Here is a 17,307-nt window from a genome sequence, read left to right on the forward strand (position 1 = left end):
CGGACCAGCTGAAAACCTTGCGTGGTGACCACAGTGTCTCACTTCGCAAAGGGAGTCAATGGCTCCAGTTTGAAGCTGGGGATTGCCAATGGTGCCATTGCCCTGGTGACCCTCAGCATGCTGTGCTTGTAGTGACTCTTCTGAGCTGGGTAGGGTCCTACCTGGAGACAGAAATGTTGTTTTGAGTCCTTTGTAACCGAAGGCTTTGGACATTGGTCTCATCCATCACTCTGATCATTGCTCCTGTGTTAGAGTTCAAAAGCTAGTTCACATCCTGGGATACAGAGGAACGACTGAGCGGCGTTTGTGGAGCCCCTTTTCATCCTTCGCTCCTGGATGTCAACATTTACCAGACTCAAGGCTGGGACAGTCTTGCCTAAGGCCAATCTGACCCTCAGTATGGCTTTGTCTAGGACAGAGGCATTCCAAGTTTGGATTGAACTTTTAACATACAAAATACTTTGGGCTGGGCAGTGGTGGTTCGTGCCTTTAATCCCAGCACTCGGGAGGCAGAGGCAGGTGGATCTCTGTGAGTTCGAGGCCAGCCTGAGCTACAGAGTTCTAGGAAAGGCACAAAGCTACACAGAGAAACCCTGTCTCAAAAAAAAACAAAAACAAAAACAAACAAAAACAAAACAAAACAAAAAAACCACTTTGCAGTGTGACCCAGTGCCTACAGCTCAGGCAAAGTGCAGACTCCTCTTGTCTGCATTATACTCAGGTATTTATTTTCTCACTCAGGCCTCTGAAACCTTGTCTTTTAACACTGGTTAAAACTACCATGATGGTCTGGGCATGGTGGTGCATGCCTTTAATCCCAGCACTCAGGAGGCAGAGGTGAGTGAATCTCTGAGACCAGCCTGGTCTACAAAGTGAGTTCTAGGACAGCCAGGACTGCTTCACAGAGAAACCCCGTCTTGAAAATCCAACCAACTAGCCAACAAACAAACCAAAAACCCCTGATTGGGTCATGATCCATAGTTTGAAAACAGGTTCAGAAACTAACACACGTGTAGGGCTGTGATCTGACTGGATGTGACAGAGACATTCGGAGAGACCTCGTCACCCGAAACATGTTCTGTCTGAGTTACTGCTCAAAGTCCACGCCCAACCAGATCAGATCTGAGGAGCTCCAAGGTAACCAAGGTAGATAGTTGTTTTTACTGAAGGGCTTCTCAGGTAATTTAAGACAAGCAATGACCATGAAACTGGTCACAGGTTGTCACCTGGAAGACGTTCCAAAGCAGACTGACCATAGCCAGGTGTTCAGGATCGGCGTCCCCAGGAGTGGAGCTAGTTGGCCATCTGTTTTTAGAAAAGTACACTGAGATGTGCTCATGTGGTGGTGTGCTGCCAGGGTGGGGTCCACTGTGCATGATGAATCCCCTGACGGAGGAGCATGCTTACTATTTTGACCCCAGAACCCGCTCCTTTGAAGATGAAACTAGGTCACGATCTCAGAACACAGGTTAGGTGTTGTTTCTGTATAAGGCCGCGTTGCTCGAAGAGAGGGGTCCATTCATCCATTATACTAAGAAGAAACTAAGTTTTCTATAAGAGTGTACCAGGACCAGGTTATCCTCTGCCTTGTGCAAGTCTGATACACAGACAAAGGTGACGGAAAGTTTATCATGAGCTGATGAAGACAGTCGTTCATGAGTTATTTTAAAGGTCTGCTCTTGATATAATTCTAGGTCTCTTATATTGACACCTAAACATTGCTATTAATATTAGTCAATACTTGCCGGGCAGTGGTGGCATACACCTTTAATCCCAGCACTCAAAAAGCAGAGCCAGGCAGATCTCTGTGAGTTCGAGGCCAGCCTGGTCTACAGAGCGAGATCCAGGACAGGCACCAAAACTGCACAGACAAACCCTGTCAAAAACAAAACCAAAAACAAACAAACAAACAAAAAGTAGTCAATACTAATATGTCCAACTTGCTTTTGTCTCATAAAAAAAAAAAGTCTGAAACTCAGAATGCATGTCTGCTTATCAGCAGAGGGTTGACAGTAGTTCCAGGGTAGAGAACTTACCTTTCATGAACTATGAGGCTATCAGTGATGGAAGTGTGAAATTCCTGCCCTAGTTGTACTGTTCATTGTGACTCTAGCTGTCTACTTGTTGCTGTTCCCCACCAGAGTGCTTCCCCGCTGGGCCTTCCTGCTTTATAAACCGCCTCAGTGGACAGGTGTGATTTCTGTGAGCTGCCCTGCAGGGTGCCTGGAGGTGTCCATAGTTGCTGTCTGGTCTGTAGTATAGTATGCCCTCGGGGAAGTTTGGTCTGTGACAAAGGTAGACTCTACCTGCAGGCTCTGTGCCACTCAGCTGTCCTAGATAAACTACAGGAGAGAAAGCAGTGCCACAGAAACACCAGCTACTGTTTCTTTGTGGCACATACATGGGGGGCGGGGGTCCTTCCTGTTACCGAAAGCACTTTCTTCTCAGTGTCTTTGTTCTGATGGAGATACAGTGGAGTCAGGACGTTTCTCGTCGTCGTCGTGGGTTAGAGGGAGATGCGTGGAGGAGGGAAGTCCTTAGTAAGCACTGCTTGTATGTCAGATGCTTTTCTCAATTTCCTCATAACTCATTCGCACAGTCTCATCTCAGGGAGGTACGTGCTACTGTGTCTGAAACCCCTGCGCAGGGGACTAGCGAGCTGTGCCTACCAAAGTCAGTCCGTTGGTGAGGCCAGAATTACCTCCGTTGGTGAGGCCAGAATTACCGCACTGCTCTGCCTGACTCCAACTCCTGCATATTCATTCACCTGTGATACTAGGCCCGCCATCTTGCAGAACTCTGAAATCCTGGCTGCTTAGCTGCAGGCCTCTGGCGCTGCGTTACGCTTTTGGACATATTGGTCTCTGCAATCTCAGCGTAAAGAAGGAAAACTCATTTCGTTTGCGCTTTAGTATGGTAAAGCGGCAGTTGTGTCTTTTTTGGAGTGAGAAGGGGAGAAGCGACATGAACTGAAACGTCTGATGCCGTCTCATGCCCCGTCTTGGTTTGTGGGTCTTTATAGCCTGCAGGAGACGTATGAAGCAAAAAGGAACGAGTTCCTGGGAGAGCTGCAGAAGAAGGAGGAGGAGATGAGGCAGATGTTTGTCATGAGAGTGAAGGAGAAGGAGGCGGAGCTTAAAGAGGCGGAGAAAGAGGTGAGCAGTCTGTCTGTTCTCCAGGAGGCCGAAACCGGAGGCAGCCTTTGTAATTAAATTCATGGGACATCACACTGGTACAAAGTGCGCTCTTCCTGCCCCTTTATCGCAAGAGCAGCTTCCCCACCAGGCAGCGAAAGCCCTGATCATGTGGTCTTTTCAGCTCTGAGTTTCCTCATTTTGTAAGTCTTCACATGTGAGGTTTGGGGCCCAGCCTACTAAGCGAGCTAAATAGTGGAGATGCTTTGCCTTACGGTCTTACCCACACCCCACGCTCGTGCCTACTGTTCCTGTTCCAGCACATTTCCTGCTATGGCACCCTCTGATTCCACCTGGGTCCCCACCCGGGCCGACCTCACTGTTAATATGACTTTTTACTACAACACTTCCCTGTGTTTGCGACTTGTTTTTTCAAAGACTAGAAACTTGGGGTGCAGAGATGGCCAGCGGTTGAGAGCAGTGGCTGCTCTTTTTCCTGAGGACCGAGCGGTGGTAATTCCCAGCACCCATATGGTGGCTCACAACTGTCTGTGGCTCCAGTTCCAGGGGATCCGATGCCCCCTTCTCATCTCTGTGGGCACCAGGCATGCAAGTGGTACGCAGACAGACAGGCAGGCGAAACACGCATACACGTGGAAATAAATAAATCTTTTTTACAAAGCTGTTGAAGCTTGGAGGTCATTTACGTAGCTGGTGCTTAAAATGGTTTGCCGCAGAGAAAGGAAAATTGAGTATTATCAGCTGACCTTAACGCAGTGGATGATGGGCTAAAAGTCAGACTTTAATGACTCCTCCCTTTCCGTTTTTGTTTCTTGTTTGGATCTGAAGATCAAGACAGAGCCTCACACCGGCACGGTAGACCTTCTACCACTGAGCTGTGCCCCGGCCCATGAGTGGGTTTTTGTTTTTGTTTTGTCAAATGTTAGAAGTTATTCTTCTTATTTAGACGGTTAATGTGTGTACAGCTAAAATATATATGTGTGTGAACACTATAATCTCTAAGTATTTCATATGTGTTCCTAAAGGCCCAGAAACAAGAACCCACTTTTGTCAAAAGGGTGACTTTGTTATTAGTCTCATGGTTAATTTTTACCCATTTCATGCTTTAAAAAAAATTACATTATTTAAAATTGTGTGTGGGAGGGGGGTGGATCAGAAGACAACTTGAAGGAATCCGTTTTCTCCTACCATGTAGGTTCCAGAGACCAAACTCAGGTCAGGCTTGGCAGCAAGCACCTTCACCTAGTAAGCCACCTTGCTGGCCATCTTTATGCTTTCAAACATAATGTGCCTTATTTCTGGGTATAGTAGTGTATGCTGTTAGTCCCAGCACTCAGGAGGCAGAGGCAGACAGATCTCTTGAGTTTGAGGCCAGCCTGGTCTACATAGTAAGTTCCAGGATAGCCAGGGCTACATAGAGAGACTTTGTCTCAAAATACCAAAAATAATAATAAATCATTAAATAAGTACCTTATTATCGTAGAGAGTACCCAAGAGGTGATTAGCCTCTAGGAGCTCAAGTAACAGATGCTCAGGACTCAACATCCTCACTTTGCCTCTCCATAAAGCCACCCAGATACTTCAGGCTTGTCTTAGTCACTCTTGTATGGCTGTGAAGAGACACCAGGACCCCAGCAACTCTTAAGTTAGAAAGCATTTAACTGGGGGCCGGCTTACAGCCTCAGAGGTGTTGCCCATTATCATCATGGCAGGAATCATGGCGGCACCCAGGCATGGTGCTGGAGAAGGAGCTGAGAGTCCCGCCTCCAGCTGTGGACCCCACACTGCCTGTGTCGCTCAGACTTTTATGCCTTTCGCCGAGCCGGTTTGTTCCTTTATCCCTCCCAGCTTCATGAGAAGTTCGACCTCCTGAAGCGGACACACCAAGAGGAGAAGAAAAAGGTGGAAGACAAGAAGAAGGAGCTTGAGGAGGAGGTGAGCAACTTCCAGAAGAAGAAGGCGGCCGCCCAGCTCCTGCAGTCCCAGGCCCAGCAGTCCGGGGCCCAGCAGACCAAGAAGGACAAGGATAAGAAAAAGTAAGCAGGTGTCGCCCGCCTCCTGGGGACCGCTAACACTCTCTTCTCTTGCATGTCCACCTTTCCTACTCACAGACTGGAGACTGGTCTGTTGCCAGAGAAATAAAAGCAAGTATTTTTCTCGACGGTGCAGGGAAGAGGGCAGAAGTTTTTAAGGTATTTCTGAAGGGTACAGGGATTAATTATAGACGTCACGGGGGCCATCAAGCAGTCAGGACTGGAGTACCCTGTCGGCTCTTCGTGTAGCAGCTTCAGTACCCACCCCGGGAGACGCAGGGAAGACGGGCTGGCTTCTCTGAGTGCCTCTGGAGACGTTCTCCTGACTCTTGGTAAAAGAGCGTTCTAAATTCCCAGTTGTTCTCGGGGTTCTCTGCCCTGTTAGCATGGCGAGCCAGCTACCGAATGTTGTTCCAAAGTGCAGCTAGGGGGCGCTGGGCTTTTTTCTAAATTCGACAAGCTGGACGATTATCTTATTGTGCAAACTCAACCAAAATGCCACCCGTTTAGCATAGCCCCAGCAGCCCTCATGGCACCCCTGAGCCCCACACGGAGCAGTTTCAACACAGCCTTGATTTCAAGTGCCAAAGGGCCCGAGGCTGCTCTTGTGTCGTCACTTCCGGTGGCACACCACACCCCCCCATCCCCGACCCCCAGCAGCCGTCAGAAACCAGCGGAGAGGTGCGCTTCTTGAACTTGTGTGATTTGAAGCTGTCCCTCGAGTCACCTTCAAGAGCAGAGGGGGGGTAGTGTTGCGACAGTAGCTGTGGGCTTGACAGGTATGGTGCTAGGGAGGCCGGGGACGCCACGCTCCACTCCAGAACCTGCTAGCGCAGCCATCCAGGGAACCCTGGAGCCCGCCCTCGGGTTCCTGTTCTTCATCCTTAGATGCTAAGGTGCTGGGAGAAAGGCAGCACCGAGTAACAACAAAAAACGGTGGGACCGATGCGAGCCAAGCCTTTCCCTCTTTGGAGAATGTAGCACTTAGGACTGAGTCTGCGCAGTCCCGGTTGAGACCGTCGGAGGGCGGGCGAGCCCGCCCAGTTCTGTGGCCACTCAGTCCTGGCTCACACGCCCCACCCAGGCTTACCCCCACCTAAGGAGCTGTGGTGTGCCTGTGTGTGGCCTTTGCACCACTGTGGTGCCGTTGAAAGTCGTGCTCTACACACGTTGCTTTAGCAGGTTCTGAAGCAGTAGGAAACGTGTCCAGGGAACGAAGGAGCCGGAAACTGGTCCAAGCAATAACGGGAGTGGTCCGTGTGGATAACGTAGGGTTTTAACTGGGGTTGGTGTAGATCCAAGTCATCAAAGGAGTCCAGCAGCCAGACTTGTGGGCTAGTTCAGAGAAACCACTGCCTCGACAATCTAGTTCAGTACAAGTCTTAGTTGCTCAGTGTTGGAAAAGCTTCTAACACTGATCGTGGCATCCTTACCCCGTGAGTGGCATCCCCACCTAGCAAGCCAGGGTCAAAGCCATTTGGCGTTGAACCCTGATCCAAATTGTTTATCTGGGAAAAACTACAGAAGTTTTTCTCTCTCTCTCTCTGTGTGTGTGTGTGTGTGTGTGTGTGTAATTGGGAGAGAGAGAGAGAGAGAGAGAGAGAGAGAGAGAGAGAGAGAGAGAGAGAGAGAAGAGGCTGCTCACTCAGAGCTTAGGAAGCCCAAAAAGTCATAGCCTTTCTTACCCTGAAGCATTGAAGTGTGCAGAGGTACAAGTTTTAAACTAAAAAATGTTTCTACAAGACCAGCAATGTTAAAAATATTTCATGTATACTAGATGTGCCTTTTAGCAATAAAAGTCCCAAGAACTGACCATTATTGTACCTCCATTAAAACCCTCCTTCTAGAAACAGACATTTTTTTGCTCTGGAACATGCTGACTTATTTCCTTCCCACCCTGGGCTTTACCAATGTATAATGCTTTTAAAGTTTACATGACGTCTGTGTTAAAATCTATTTTAGCTTTATTTATATATTCTCATCTATTATCGATGGTGTTAGACTTGGTTCTCAATAATCCCTAGGTGCAGTGCCTGACAGTGGCATGGATTTTTTGCATCCCTTGGTTCTTACCCTTTTCCATACTTCTGCTTGTATAATGAAAGCAAAGGCTAGTTGGAGGCCTGAATTCAAAAAAGAGGGGGGGGGGGAAAGCACCCCTCTTATTGTCAGTGACGGTGGAGGGTTTTGGCTAAGGACCACAGAAAGACAGTAACCGAGAGAACCAGAGCAGCGCTTTGAGCAGGAAGAGGAAGGTTCTTCCTCCTGGCCATCACTGCAGCAGGTGTGAGGTTGCCCCACGCCCCTAGGAGCTGGCTGTGCCGAGCACAAGGCCGCTGTGCCGAGCAGAAGGCCGCTGTGCACCCATCTCCAGTCAGTGCATTTTCTAATAGCTTGAAACTCTTTGGTTTTTTTTTGTTTTTTTTTTTCTATTCTAACAACACGCTCCTTTTTTAACCTAGGTAAGTAGATGGCATGAGAGCTATAACATTTCCTAAGATTACAAAGTAGAACTAACCCTGGCCCTGCCATTAGCTGGACCCCACCTTCTGCCCTCTCTGGCCACCAAGTCACTTTGCTCATTCGGGGCTGTACTGCTGTGGTAGGACTGTCCAAGGGTAAGTTTTGCAGTGGACAGTGTCTCTCTCTCTCCTGAAAAGGAGGCACTTGCTGGTTGAGCTGCATCTGACCCCAAAGGGGGCCTCAGCGTCCTCCTTTTCAACTGGCACATGGTGACTGCACTGTGCACATGTCTACTCACCTCTCCCTGTTTTGTTTTGTTTTGTTTTGTTTTGTTTTTTCTAAACGAATTTTTTATTATTGGTTTGGGTTTTTGCTAAGTAATCAAGGTGCATGTTTGGAATTGCCTAAAATTAGCCGTGCAGATCCCAGGTTTGGCGTTGCTTTGGTCTTAAGGGGGGGAGATCCTGGCATTGCTGTAGCTCTGACCATGTTCTTTCTCAGCCCAGCTAGGCCAGTAGCGTGTCCTCCATCCACTCTATTCCAGTTTGCAAACTCCTGTAGAGCTCCAAGTCACCCGTACAAAGACACCTGTTGTCTGTTTATTCTCTGGCTCCACCCCCCACTCCCCCACCCCGCCCCCGCAGCCCGGAAGTGGAAGATGAAGCTTCCGTTCAGTCCCAGTGTGATCTGCACTCCTCACAGACCATAGTTTTGTGTTATTTGAGAGAAACAAAACCAAACAGTGGATCCTTCCGCTGGACTGTGCCTTGGTTTCAAGAAGTCGCTCCCGAATGTCAAGTCCATGCTAGAGGGAACGGAGCACGGGCTGCCTGTTCAGTAGTCAAGGTTTGCTTTGCTCTTCCTGTGGAATGGCCTACTCGGATTTTTTTTTTTCCCTCTTGATTTCTGTCAGTCCCGTAATCATCGCATGAGCATTCGCCATCGCTGAATGCTGGTGCTGGCGCTCCTGATTTTCTTTTCATTTAATTTGTGATCGTTTCTAACTTTTTCGTTCTGTGTTTTAACTTACAGTGCAAGCTTCACATAAAGCCGGGCCAGCCAAGGACGCTCCCGCATTCACCTGCTTTTGCAGTGATAGTGCATCTCTGTCATCCGTGCCCTCTTTGATTTTGTGTTGCCTCCCTCCCACATCCCAGTAACTCCTCGCTCACTTTGCTGAATGTTGTCGGGTGGTAGAGAACCGTAGACCAAGGGGAGTGACAGCAAACGCTCGTGCAGCTGGACTTGGTTTCCGGAAAGTTGATGGGTTGCCTTGTCTGCCTGTTCCAAGTGGCGGCAGGAAGCATGTCTGTCACCCGTATGCCGCTTTGGACCAAGGAGAGTGGGGTAAAATACGACCTGTGCATCTGACGGGAAAGCTCACCGCCTCAGCAGCTGAACTAAAACCCTGAGTAGCTATGTCAGCAGCTCGCCTTGTCTTGATTATTCATCTCATGCTTGCCCAGCCCCTGAGCCGATTGTCTCTTCTCCACACTGGCCACAAACCACAGGCAGGCTTGGAAGTCGGCAGCCTGGTGAGTGGGCATCCTAGAGGGCTGTTCGATTGTATGACTTTTTCATTTAATCACTTGGTTATTTGGCCCAAGCTTGTGGTCTGCTCAGACCCTCTTAGGGATGGAGGCTGCATCTGAATGCCCACTTCAAAGCCTGGCTGAGCTGCTGTGGCCTGGTGTAAGAAACGTGGTTCTGTTCACCTCCACCAGGGAGTCCCTGATGCTTTCATGGGTCCAGATCTCAAAGACCAGCTCATTAAATATTGCTTAGCTAGAGAATCTTCCACTAAGGATGAGGGGATTTACCCCACACCCTGTTCTCCAGACCCTCCCCACCCACCTGCATTTGCCTTAAGCAGGCTGAGGGGAGACATGGAGGTTGACTCCAGGATATGGCTACTTCTAATAGAAATTTTCACAAGTCGCAATGAAAAAAAAAAAAAAACCGCCATAAGTAGTTCAGATAGAAGACTTGCCTCACTGTATTACCTGTAGCACAGATCTAGAAGGATGGACAGGAGTGAGCACAGTGTACCGTCACTCAAAGTAGAGAATGAAGAGGCTGTGGGCCAGCTTTGCTTCTGCCTCTTGCTCACGTTGAGATACAGCCGTCTCTAAGGAATTTTCCTCACTCATCCCTCACTGTGACTAGTTCCTCCTGCTCTGTCTCTTGGGGTCATCAGTCACCGGGCCTCCCCCTGGGCCAGCACTGATTCATGTGCCATCTGCCCCATGCCCCATCTGCCTGCTGTGTGAGAGGGAGAAGGGCACAACCTCTCTCCTGTCCACTTTTCCTTCTTGTCATCTGCTCAGCTGCCCCTCCTAACAAGATCCCCTGGCTTTCCCTGCCGTCTGACGCTTCTCATGAACCCAGGCCTTCGCCTCTGCATCTTCCCTCAAACATCACCAGTTACCCAGGAATGGGATAAAAAAAAAAAAAAAAATGCTGCATCTCCCGCTTTGTGACATACACTTAAAAAAAAAAAATTGTCCAGCCAGCCCCGATCTGATCTCAGCCAAGTTTTTATATTCTCCTTTTCTTCATCTCCCAGCCATATGAAGAAAGCAGGGGTCTTTCATAAACTGATCTAGGCTTCTTTAGGCAAAGTAAGGAACTTGCCTTCACTGGGGTACAGACCAGGCTTGGACAGAAGCTGCAGAGCAGCCGCCGCCCCCACCCACCACCGCCGCCATCCTCGTGGATGGAGGAGGAGCTCCAGGACAGACACTGGCTTTGCTTCGGTTTCTCTGGCTAGCTGTGGAGCAGCAGCACTGGTGGCATGCATGCTCACTAACTGTGGCTGCATTTGCTGCTTCGCTGGGCACCGCGTAAGAGCTTGAGCATTTGTGTCGTGTGCTTGTTTCCAGCCACTGCTTGTGTGAGCGTTTTGTTTTTAATGCCTTGTAATAGAAAATAACCCTTTGCATTTGGTTTCTCACATCCCTAAAAGCTTTTTAAGATAAGCTCAGCAAAAATTTTTTTTAAAAAAATCATCCAGTGGACTTTTTGATGCCAAGATATTATTGATTGAATTTTTTTCTTTACAATTTTTTTTTTTTCACAGTAAAATAAATCCTATGGAGAGTCAGGGAATAAAAAGCCAAGGGAATCCTAAAAAAAAGTTTAAAAAAAAAAAAAGAAAACACAAAAAGCTGTATTGCTTCTGAAACTCTTCCCCCACTGCTCCCAAGCCTCCTGGAGTCTGTTGTTGCTGCTCCTTTCTTTCCGTATCTATGCCTTTCTTCACAGTAGTCCCTGGCTCTGCACGGAATAAACGATACTCTCAAATCTAATTGGATGTGCTTTCGCCTTTGCATGTAAGTACAGGAGTGAGAACTCTGGGATCTTTCTGTTTGAGATTAGGGGAAACAAACGGGACAGATGAGTTTGGTTTTTGTTTTTTTTGTTTCTGTTTTTTTTTAAGCTAAGTGCATCTCTGCCGGCCATGTTTCTATTTTGCCCCACAGTTTCTGCTTCCTCTAGGTCTCAGTGGAAGTAGAGTATTGGTTACTCATTGCAGACGTCGTTCTGCATGGCATCCTGTGGCGGGCCTTTGATTCTGACAGTGGGAGAAAGAAACTCCCACCATGCCCCTGAACAAAAAAGTCAGAAAACAGCGTCTCTGCGCCCTTCCTGCTCCCTTACCATTGGGATCATAGTCTCATGGCCTGACCTTTGTGCTGAATGCACAGTGGCCACTTCTTTTTGTTTTGTCGGACAGCCTTGTCTGGCCTCTCTGAGCATCTTTTGCTCCTTCTGGACCGTGCTCCCTGTGCTGTCTTCCATGCTGCAGGCCACGACGGAACGGCCGGCATGAGAATGCGGAGGCAGTGCAGGACTGGTTTCCCAGCTTGGGCCCTGTATTAACTGATCCACAGGGGCATCTCTCAGCCAGGGGAACCATTCCACCTGACTTGGGGCCTGGGTTTCTCCCTTTCCTCCCTCTCTACTTTGCAACTCACCAGCAACAGCTCTTGCCTCCTCTCCATCCTGTGCACCTCTGATGGGTGGACTCGGCTGTCTCGCTTTCCTGACACACCCCTAAGTGTTCCACAGAGTCGGTGTTCAGGCGACCCCTCATCCCACCCACCCACATCATACTGTCTCTGTGTGGTCCTACCAGAACTGTCCATTTGAATCCCTTGACTTTGCCATTCACAAGTGTCTGGACTTGTCAGGTGTCAGTTTCCAAAAGTCCTAGTTCCATGACAGGACGTTTATTACGGAGTTGTTAGCTGAATTATGACCTGCAGAGTCTAGTTTGTGTGTCGGTATGAAGGGGATTTTTAAAAATGAATTGCAAATTAAGCTGTGAACAGCATTAGAACTTTCGTCTATTTCTTGATTTTAAAATATGCTGATATGCCTTAAACTGTAGATGTAGAACTGTCGTTTTTTGCTGTTTGAAGATAACCAATGTTTTCTAAACTGTTGTGTAATCCTTCAGTGTTGATGCAGAATTGTCATGTATGTACGCTGCATGTTAGACACGTGTCATGTTTTTCTAAGAACTAAAATAACTGTACTGATGTGAAGCATCTCGTTCCTGCAAGTTCGAAAGTGCTGACTCAGCGGCCCGCTGAGTCCCTCCAGTGTCTGTTAACATGGTGTGGTGACAGGTGACCTATGCATATATCACTAGTGCCAAGACGTAAAACGGGAAATATATTTTTACCCAACCGTTGTTCTGTGTGCCCGTTTGTGAGTTCTTTCCAGCCCCTGCCTGACATGCCTATGTACACACGCGTGCTTGTTACATCACATAAAGAAGTGGGGACGCCACCGTCTCTTGCCATCTTGCCTTGTGTGGTGGACCTCAGCGCTGCTGTCTGGTCGGCCCAGCTTCTCCAAGACGCTTGCCCTAGGGTGTCCTGTAGCTCACACATTCCTCACCACAGTCCTTCCTGCCCCTGCCTGCTCAGTGCATCCATGACCCTCAGTGTCCAGCAGAGGCATCCTCCCCTCCCTTGGTCCGGGTGTCCGGTGTCCACATTGCCACCACACCCCTCCCCTCAGCCGCACTTCGTAACACTGCCCCCCTTTAACGGACACACCGCTGCCTCCACAGCTGGTTGTAGAGAAGTGTGCTTTTATTTTTTTTGGCTTTAAGAATCAATTTGAATCTGAACCTTTCTTTTTTCTCTCTGTAGCTTCTTCTTTATGTAGCCATCCCGTTGCCAAGCCCTACTCTCTCTTAATGGACAGCATTAGAAGAGCAGGAGCTGTCTGCTCACACGAGTTGGGGAAGAGTTACCTCATTTCCGTCATCGCCTCCCGTCCTTTACAGTCTGGGTCAAATATTGCACTGCTGTTTGTATTTGTCATTGTCTGTTTACAAACCACCACCCTCAGTGGCTCCTGAAGTGACTTCAACTACCAAAAATAGTGACAATATTATTGAAAGTGAAATAGAGAACCTGGGTCCAAACCCCGGGTCTCGGGCTGGAATGCTCTTGCCTAGCTGCCATATTCTTGAACCTCCTGATCTAAGACCTTATGGACCGAAGAGAGCATGTACCCCACTTGAGGTGGGCACCACCTGTGGGGCAAACTTAGCTCATGGTACCCCTTGATCTCTATCCCTCTGGCAACTCTGACCAGCCCCATCAGGATCCTCAGCCATCAGCAGGTCCTAAGAGTGGGACAACCCTTGCCTTCTGTTAGTTTTGTGGGTTGTTTCGGTTTGGGATTAAAGAAAAAGTATTTGCTATTGCATGTACAGAGGTGGCTGCAGTTTTTCCTCTGGAACGTCCTATTGATACGGTGTTTTTATTTTTCAGCTGACCATCTGCCTCTTGAGAGGAAGAAGTGGGCATCCTTCCTTTAAGTTCAGGAGCCATTTTTTATTTGACCCTGTTGCCTGCACCCCTTACATAAGCTGTTGGAGAGGAAGTTCTGTTCATTTGGGGGGGCAGGGGATTCCAACCAGCCCGTCCTGCTTTTTGTATTTGTTACTTAAACTTACTTTTGGTATCAAAAATTATGCCGGTCTCAAGCTCACTTCAAGGGGGAAATACCATCACTTTTAAGGCTCAACATTCTGTTTAATATCTTATCTTAGATGCAATTTGAAAATGCCCCTTTTTGTTACTAGAGTTTTGATCTACAAGTCTTAATTATGTTTAAATTGTGCCAGTGTTGGGTAAATGACTTTTCTGCCTCTGGGGCTCAATTTATATTTAAAGATATCTTAAAATAAGTTCTGGCCCGTCCCTGCCTTTGTGTCTGTTCTGAAGCCCTGCTTCACCTCCTGTCCATGGTTTTACTGTTTTTTTTTTTTCTTTTTTAAACCATGTAATGAACACCAAATAATGTCTAGACCCCTCCCCAATAAGTGCATCGGTAACAAAGGTCCATGTCTTCGCAGAGGACTCACATGCCTTTCCCCAGACTGTCTGCAAAAGGCTTGCTGGGGTGAAAGCATTTGCATCAGATCACTTAAAATCCACCCACGTTTAAAAATCAAGTCGGGTAGCAGGGTTTTGCCTAAGAAGAGTGTGTAGTCTCATACTTGTTCCCTTTGTTCTGAGACCCTAGGTGAGAAGTGTGAGTGGCTTGTCCTCCTGGGATCGGGGAGTCCAAGCAGGCTAGCGTCTTCAGTGACCTTAGGGACCCCAGTTGTGGAACTCACTGGCCAAGTACCTGGTCTGTCTCCTAAGACAGACTGCCATTCATCTGGCATGTTGCTTCAGGGGGCTCCTTTTCTCAGATGTTGACGAAACTGCTGAGTCCTCAGATCCTCCTGTGAAATAATAAATGTATTGGCTTATCCTAGACTGTAGGAAAGAAAAACAGAACTGAGCCTCTAGAACCTGGTTCTGATGGCAACAGCCTTTTTGTTCTCCACTTAAACTTTAAGAAGTACCACTCAGTTTCAAATACTTGCTTATCCAAGTATAGTTCTGCTTGAGACCAGCACAGCACATTATGAAGGAGAAATATGTCCTGAATTAATGTATGCTGAGCTGGGGTGGTAAGGGGGGACAGGCACACATCTCAATATGCGTGACCAAACACGCAGACATTTCAGCATCAATGTATGCGTGACCAAACATGCAGACATTTCAGCATCGATGGATGGTACCAGCCATACAAAACTTTCCTTAGTTCTTTGTTCACCACTGACACAGACTACGGGGCAAACACTTTTGGATGTCTAAGAAATACAATTGTGACCGTATATAATGACCTACACAAGGCCTTTTGCTTTGCAGAAAGCCATCTTTCTGCCATGGAGATCGACAGGGCACTGTAGCTCCTTCAAAGACCCTTGTGCTTGAATGCTTATAGTGACACCTAGTCCTTTATGTCTGGCACCATCTAGCTTTCAGATCAGTCACTAGCAAGCAACTGCTGTACCGACTAGTGGGAAGAAGGAATGTGTTGGTTTGACCCTAAATGCCCATTCCCTCCCACTCCAGCCTCCTAGTCCCGACTGGTAGCTGTCCATAAGTGCACCGGTGGATGTCTGCAGAACATCACGTGAGATGCAGCAGTTTCATGTCTGCCTCGCTGCTGCTGGTGGTGCCTTTCAGTCCACTGCGGAAACTTAAAACCGTGGCTGCCAAATCCTGTCCCACAAAGCACAACTTAGTGAATGAGAGGAATGGAGTAACATCCCATAAAAAGCAGGTTTTCTCAGCGGGATTTGGGGACAGCTCTCCTAGCTGTCCGTATCCATTCCTTCCCCTTTCTGAATACTGTATTCTGTCCCATGTGCCCAGCCCACATTAGGAGCTGAGACTAGCCACATGCTCACTCATACTTACTCCTCAGTGTACCTCTTAAGCACAGCCAGTGTTTGGAACCAAGGAAAGGGATGCCAGTCTCTTACTCGTCTGAGACAAATGTTCTGAAGAGCAGTAGGGCTCCATCCTCCTACAAGCACATTCCATAGCTGTTTGCTAATGTTGGTTTTCATTCTGGAGTGTCCTACTCTTCAACTGTTTCCACCAAATGAGCAGCAAGTTCACTGAACACAGAGGGGTTCGTTTTTTCTCTCTGCTTAGCTGTGTGTAACACAATAAGCTGAACAGTTCTGGTATTTGGTAGACTATGAAGGTTATATTGAGTCAAGAGTTCTTCTTTCTACCCTTAGCCCAGAACTTGTATAGCAGGCAAGACATTCTTGGTCACCTCTTTATACCTTTTCAACAAAAAGTAACAGAGCTGGCCCAAACAGTTTCTCTCTGTCCTACCCTGCGTCTTACACATCAGTGTATGCAAAACCCCATGAAGACAAATCGATCAGGAATAGAAAACTTCCAGTCTAATTCCTAATGACAATTATTTTAAATGTATGCACTTATCTCTCGTGTCCTAATGATTGGTTAAATCCAACTCAAACCAAAAGCCGCAAGATTCTGGGATCTGGATGCCTTTCAGTCTTTCCCCTTTATTTCTAGTCTCCTTTGTGGGACTACACACAACTCACTCATCAGGGTGCTTGATGTATAGAAGTGGTTCTGGGTTTTTGTTTGCCTGAGACTTAGTATGCAGCAGTTATCTGCTCCTTGCAAATTTCTTCAGTCTCACAAGCCCCAATGGTGGAAGGAGAAAAACCTGCTTCAAGTTGTCCTACGACCTCCATCCGTACACCCCCCCCGAAATGGAGTAAAATTATAACCACAAAACCTGAGGATGTATCAGGAGGGACTTGGTCGCCGGATGATCGTTTATCTGCTAGTACCATAGTGAACCCAACCACCACAATTTTTCATGAAGTTAAAAAGGTGATTCATCCTTTTCCTGGGAGCACCACCTAGTGGCCAGCACTCAAAACATTAATAATGGTTATAGGAGACCTCATTAACATAGCTTAAAGGTTCACTAACTTGGGAGCTTTCAGAAATAGCATTCCTGTTAAAACTTCCTGTCAGATAAAAGGTGAAGATCTGAGATACTTTGAAGACGAACTTCATCCAACCCTGAATTTGTTGTGATCTGAGGGTATTTGCTCCTCTGAATGGTGAGAACATTTGGCACAGTACCTTCCTTTCCCATTGAGAACATGTTGCAGGAGCTGAACCACATTTTCTTCTGAAGGAGAGAGGCCATCACATTGCTTTGGGCAGTGATGTTCAAGTACAGCTTGCTTCACTTCAGGGTCCTGGGTAAAGCAACATAAAGAGACAGCAGCCACTGGGATAGTTCTTAAGTGGGAACCTCTGAGTTCTCACCAGCCTCCCTCAGAGCCAACCATGGTGTCAGGAACACTAACAAAACCTGTATCTGATGTTCATACCCCTTCCTCTCCACCGATAACCAACTTCTCACCTGCCTTTTAGAGGATGCAGTGAATAGCTTCTAGTTTCAACTTGCAAATACTACACCATGCCCATCCTTTGACCTCCTTCCTGGAGGATTCAAGGATGAAGCCTCTTTTAACCACCAGGAGGCGACAGACACAACACATGAAGCTCAAGCTTCTGAATCGTTGGTAGTTTGCAAGTAACCCGAGTAGCTGAGGGAAGACTAGAAAAGTGAACAGCAGGAATGCTCTCCACTGAAATTCGTGTTCACTGTTTGCTTTCAGTGTCAGGCTGAAGTTCTGAAGAGTGGGTTTTGAGGGATGGCTGGGGGCTCTCGACACTCACTAGGGTTAGCTGGAAGAGAGCAGCGCTCAGCTGTTACCACTGAAC

At 47.7% G+C, this 17,307-nt stretch overlaps 1 protein-coding gene across 5 annotated transcripts in view; it reads left to right on the plus strand.

Moving 5' to 3' along the window:
- Septin11 (septin 11) overlaps positions 1-13,649 on the plus strand; it is an 89,120-nt gene extending 75,471 nt beyond the window's left edge. Inside the window, exons 8-10 of one of the 5 annotated variants that reach the window (XR_009381629.1) lie at positions 3,023-3,155; positions 5,004-5,967; positions 13,447-13,649. Coding sequence is in view for 3 of the 5 variants with exons in the window: in XM_059274688.1 (XP_059130671.1) it covers positions 3,023-3,155; positions 5,004-5,191; positions 12,817-12,832 (337 nt within the window). In the remaining 2 variants the exon portion in view is untranslated. Of the gene's footprint in view, positions 1-3,022; positions 3,156-5,003; positions 5,968-8,683; positions 9,455-12,816; positions 13,391-13,446 lie in introns of those variants that run through there. The other 4 variants (XR_009381630.1, XM_059274689.1, XM_059274688.1 and 1 more) reach the window with 4 other exon arrangements.
- The last annotated feature ends 3,658 nt before the right edge of the window (positions 13,650-17,307 follow it).

The sequence above is a fragment of the Peromyscus eremicus genome, chromosome 10, assembly GCF_949786415.1.
Source record: "Peromyscus eremicus chromosome 10, PerEre_H2_v1, whole genome shotgun sequence".
Classification (NCBI taxonomy): domain Eukaryota; kingdom Metazoa; phylum Chordata; class Mammalia; order Rodentia; family Cricetidae; genus Peromyscus; species Peromyscus eremicus.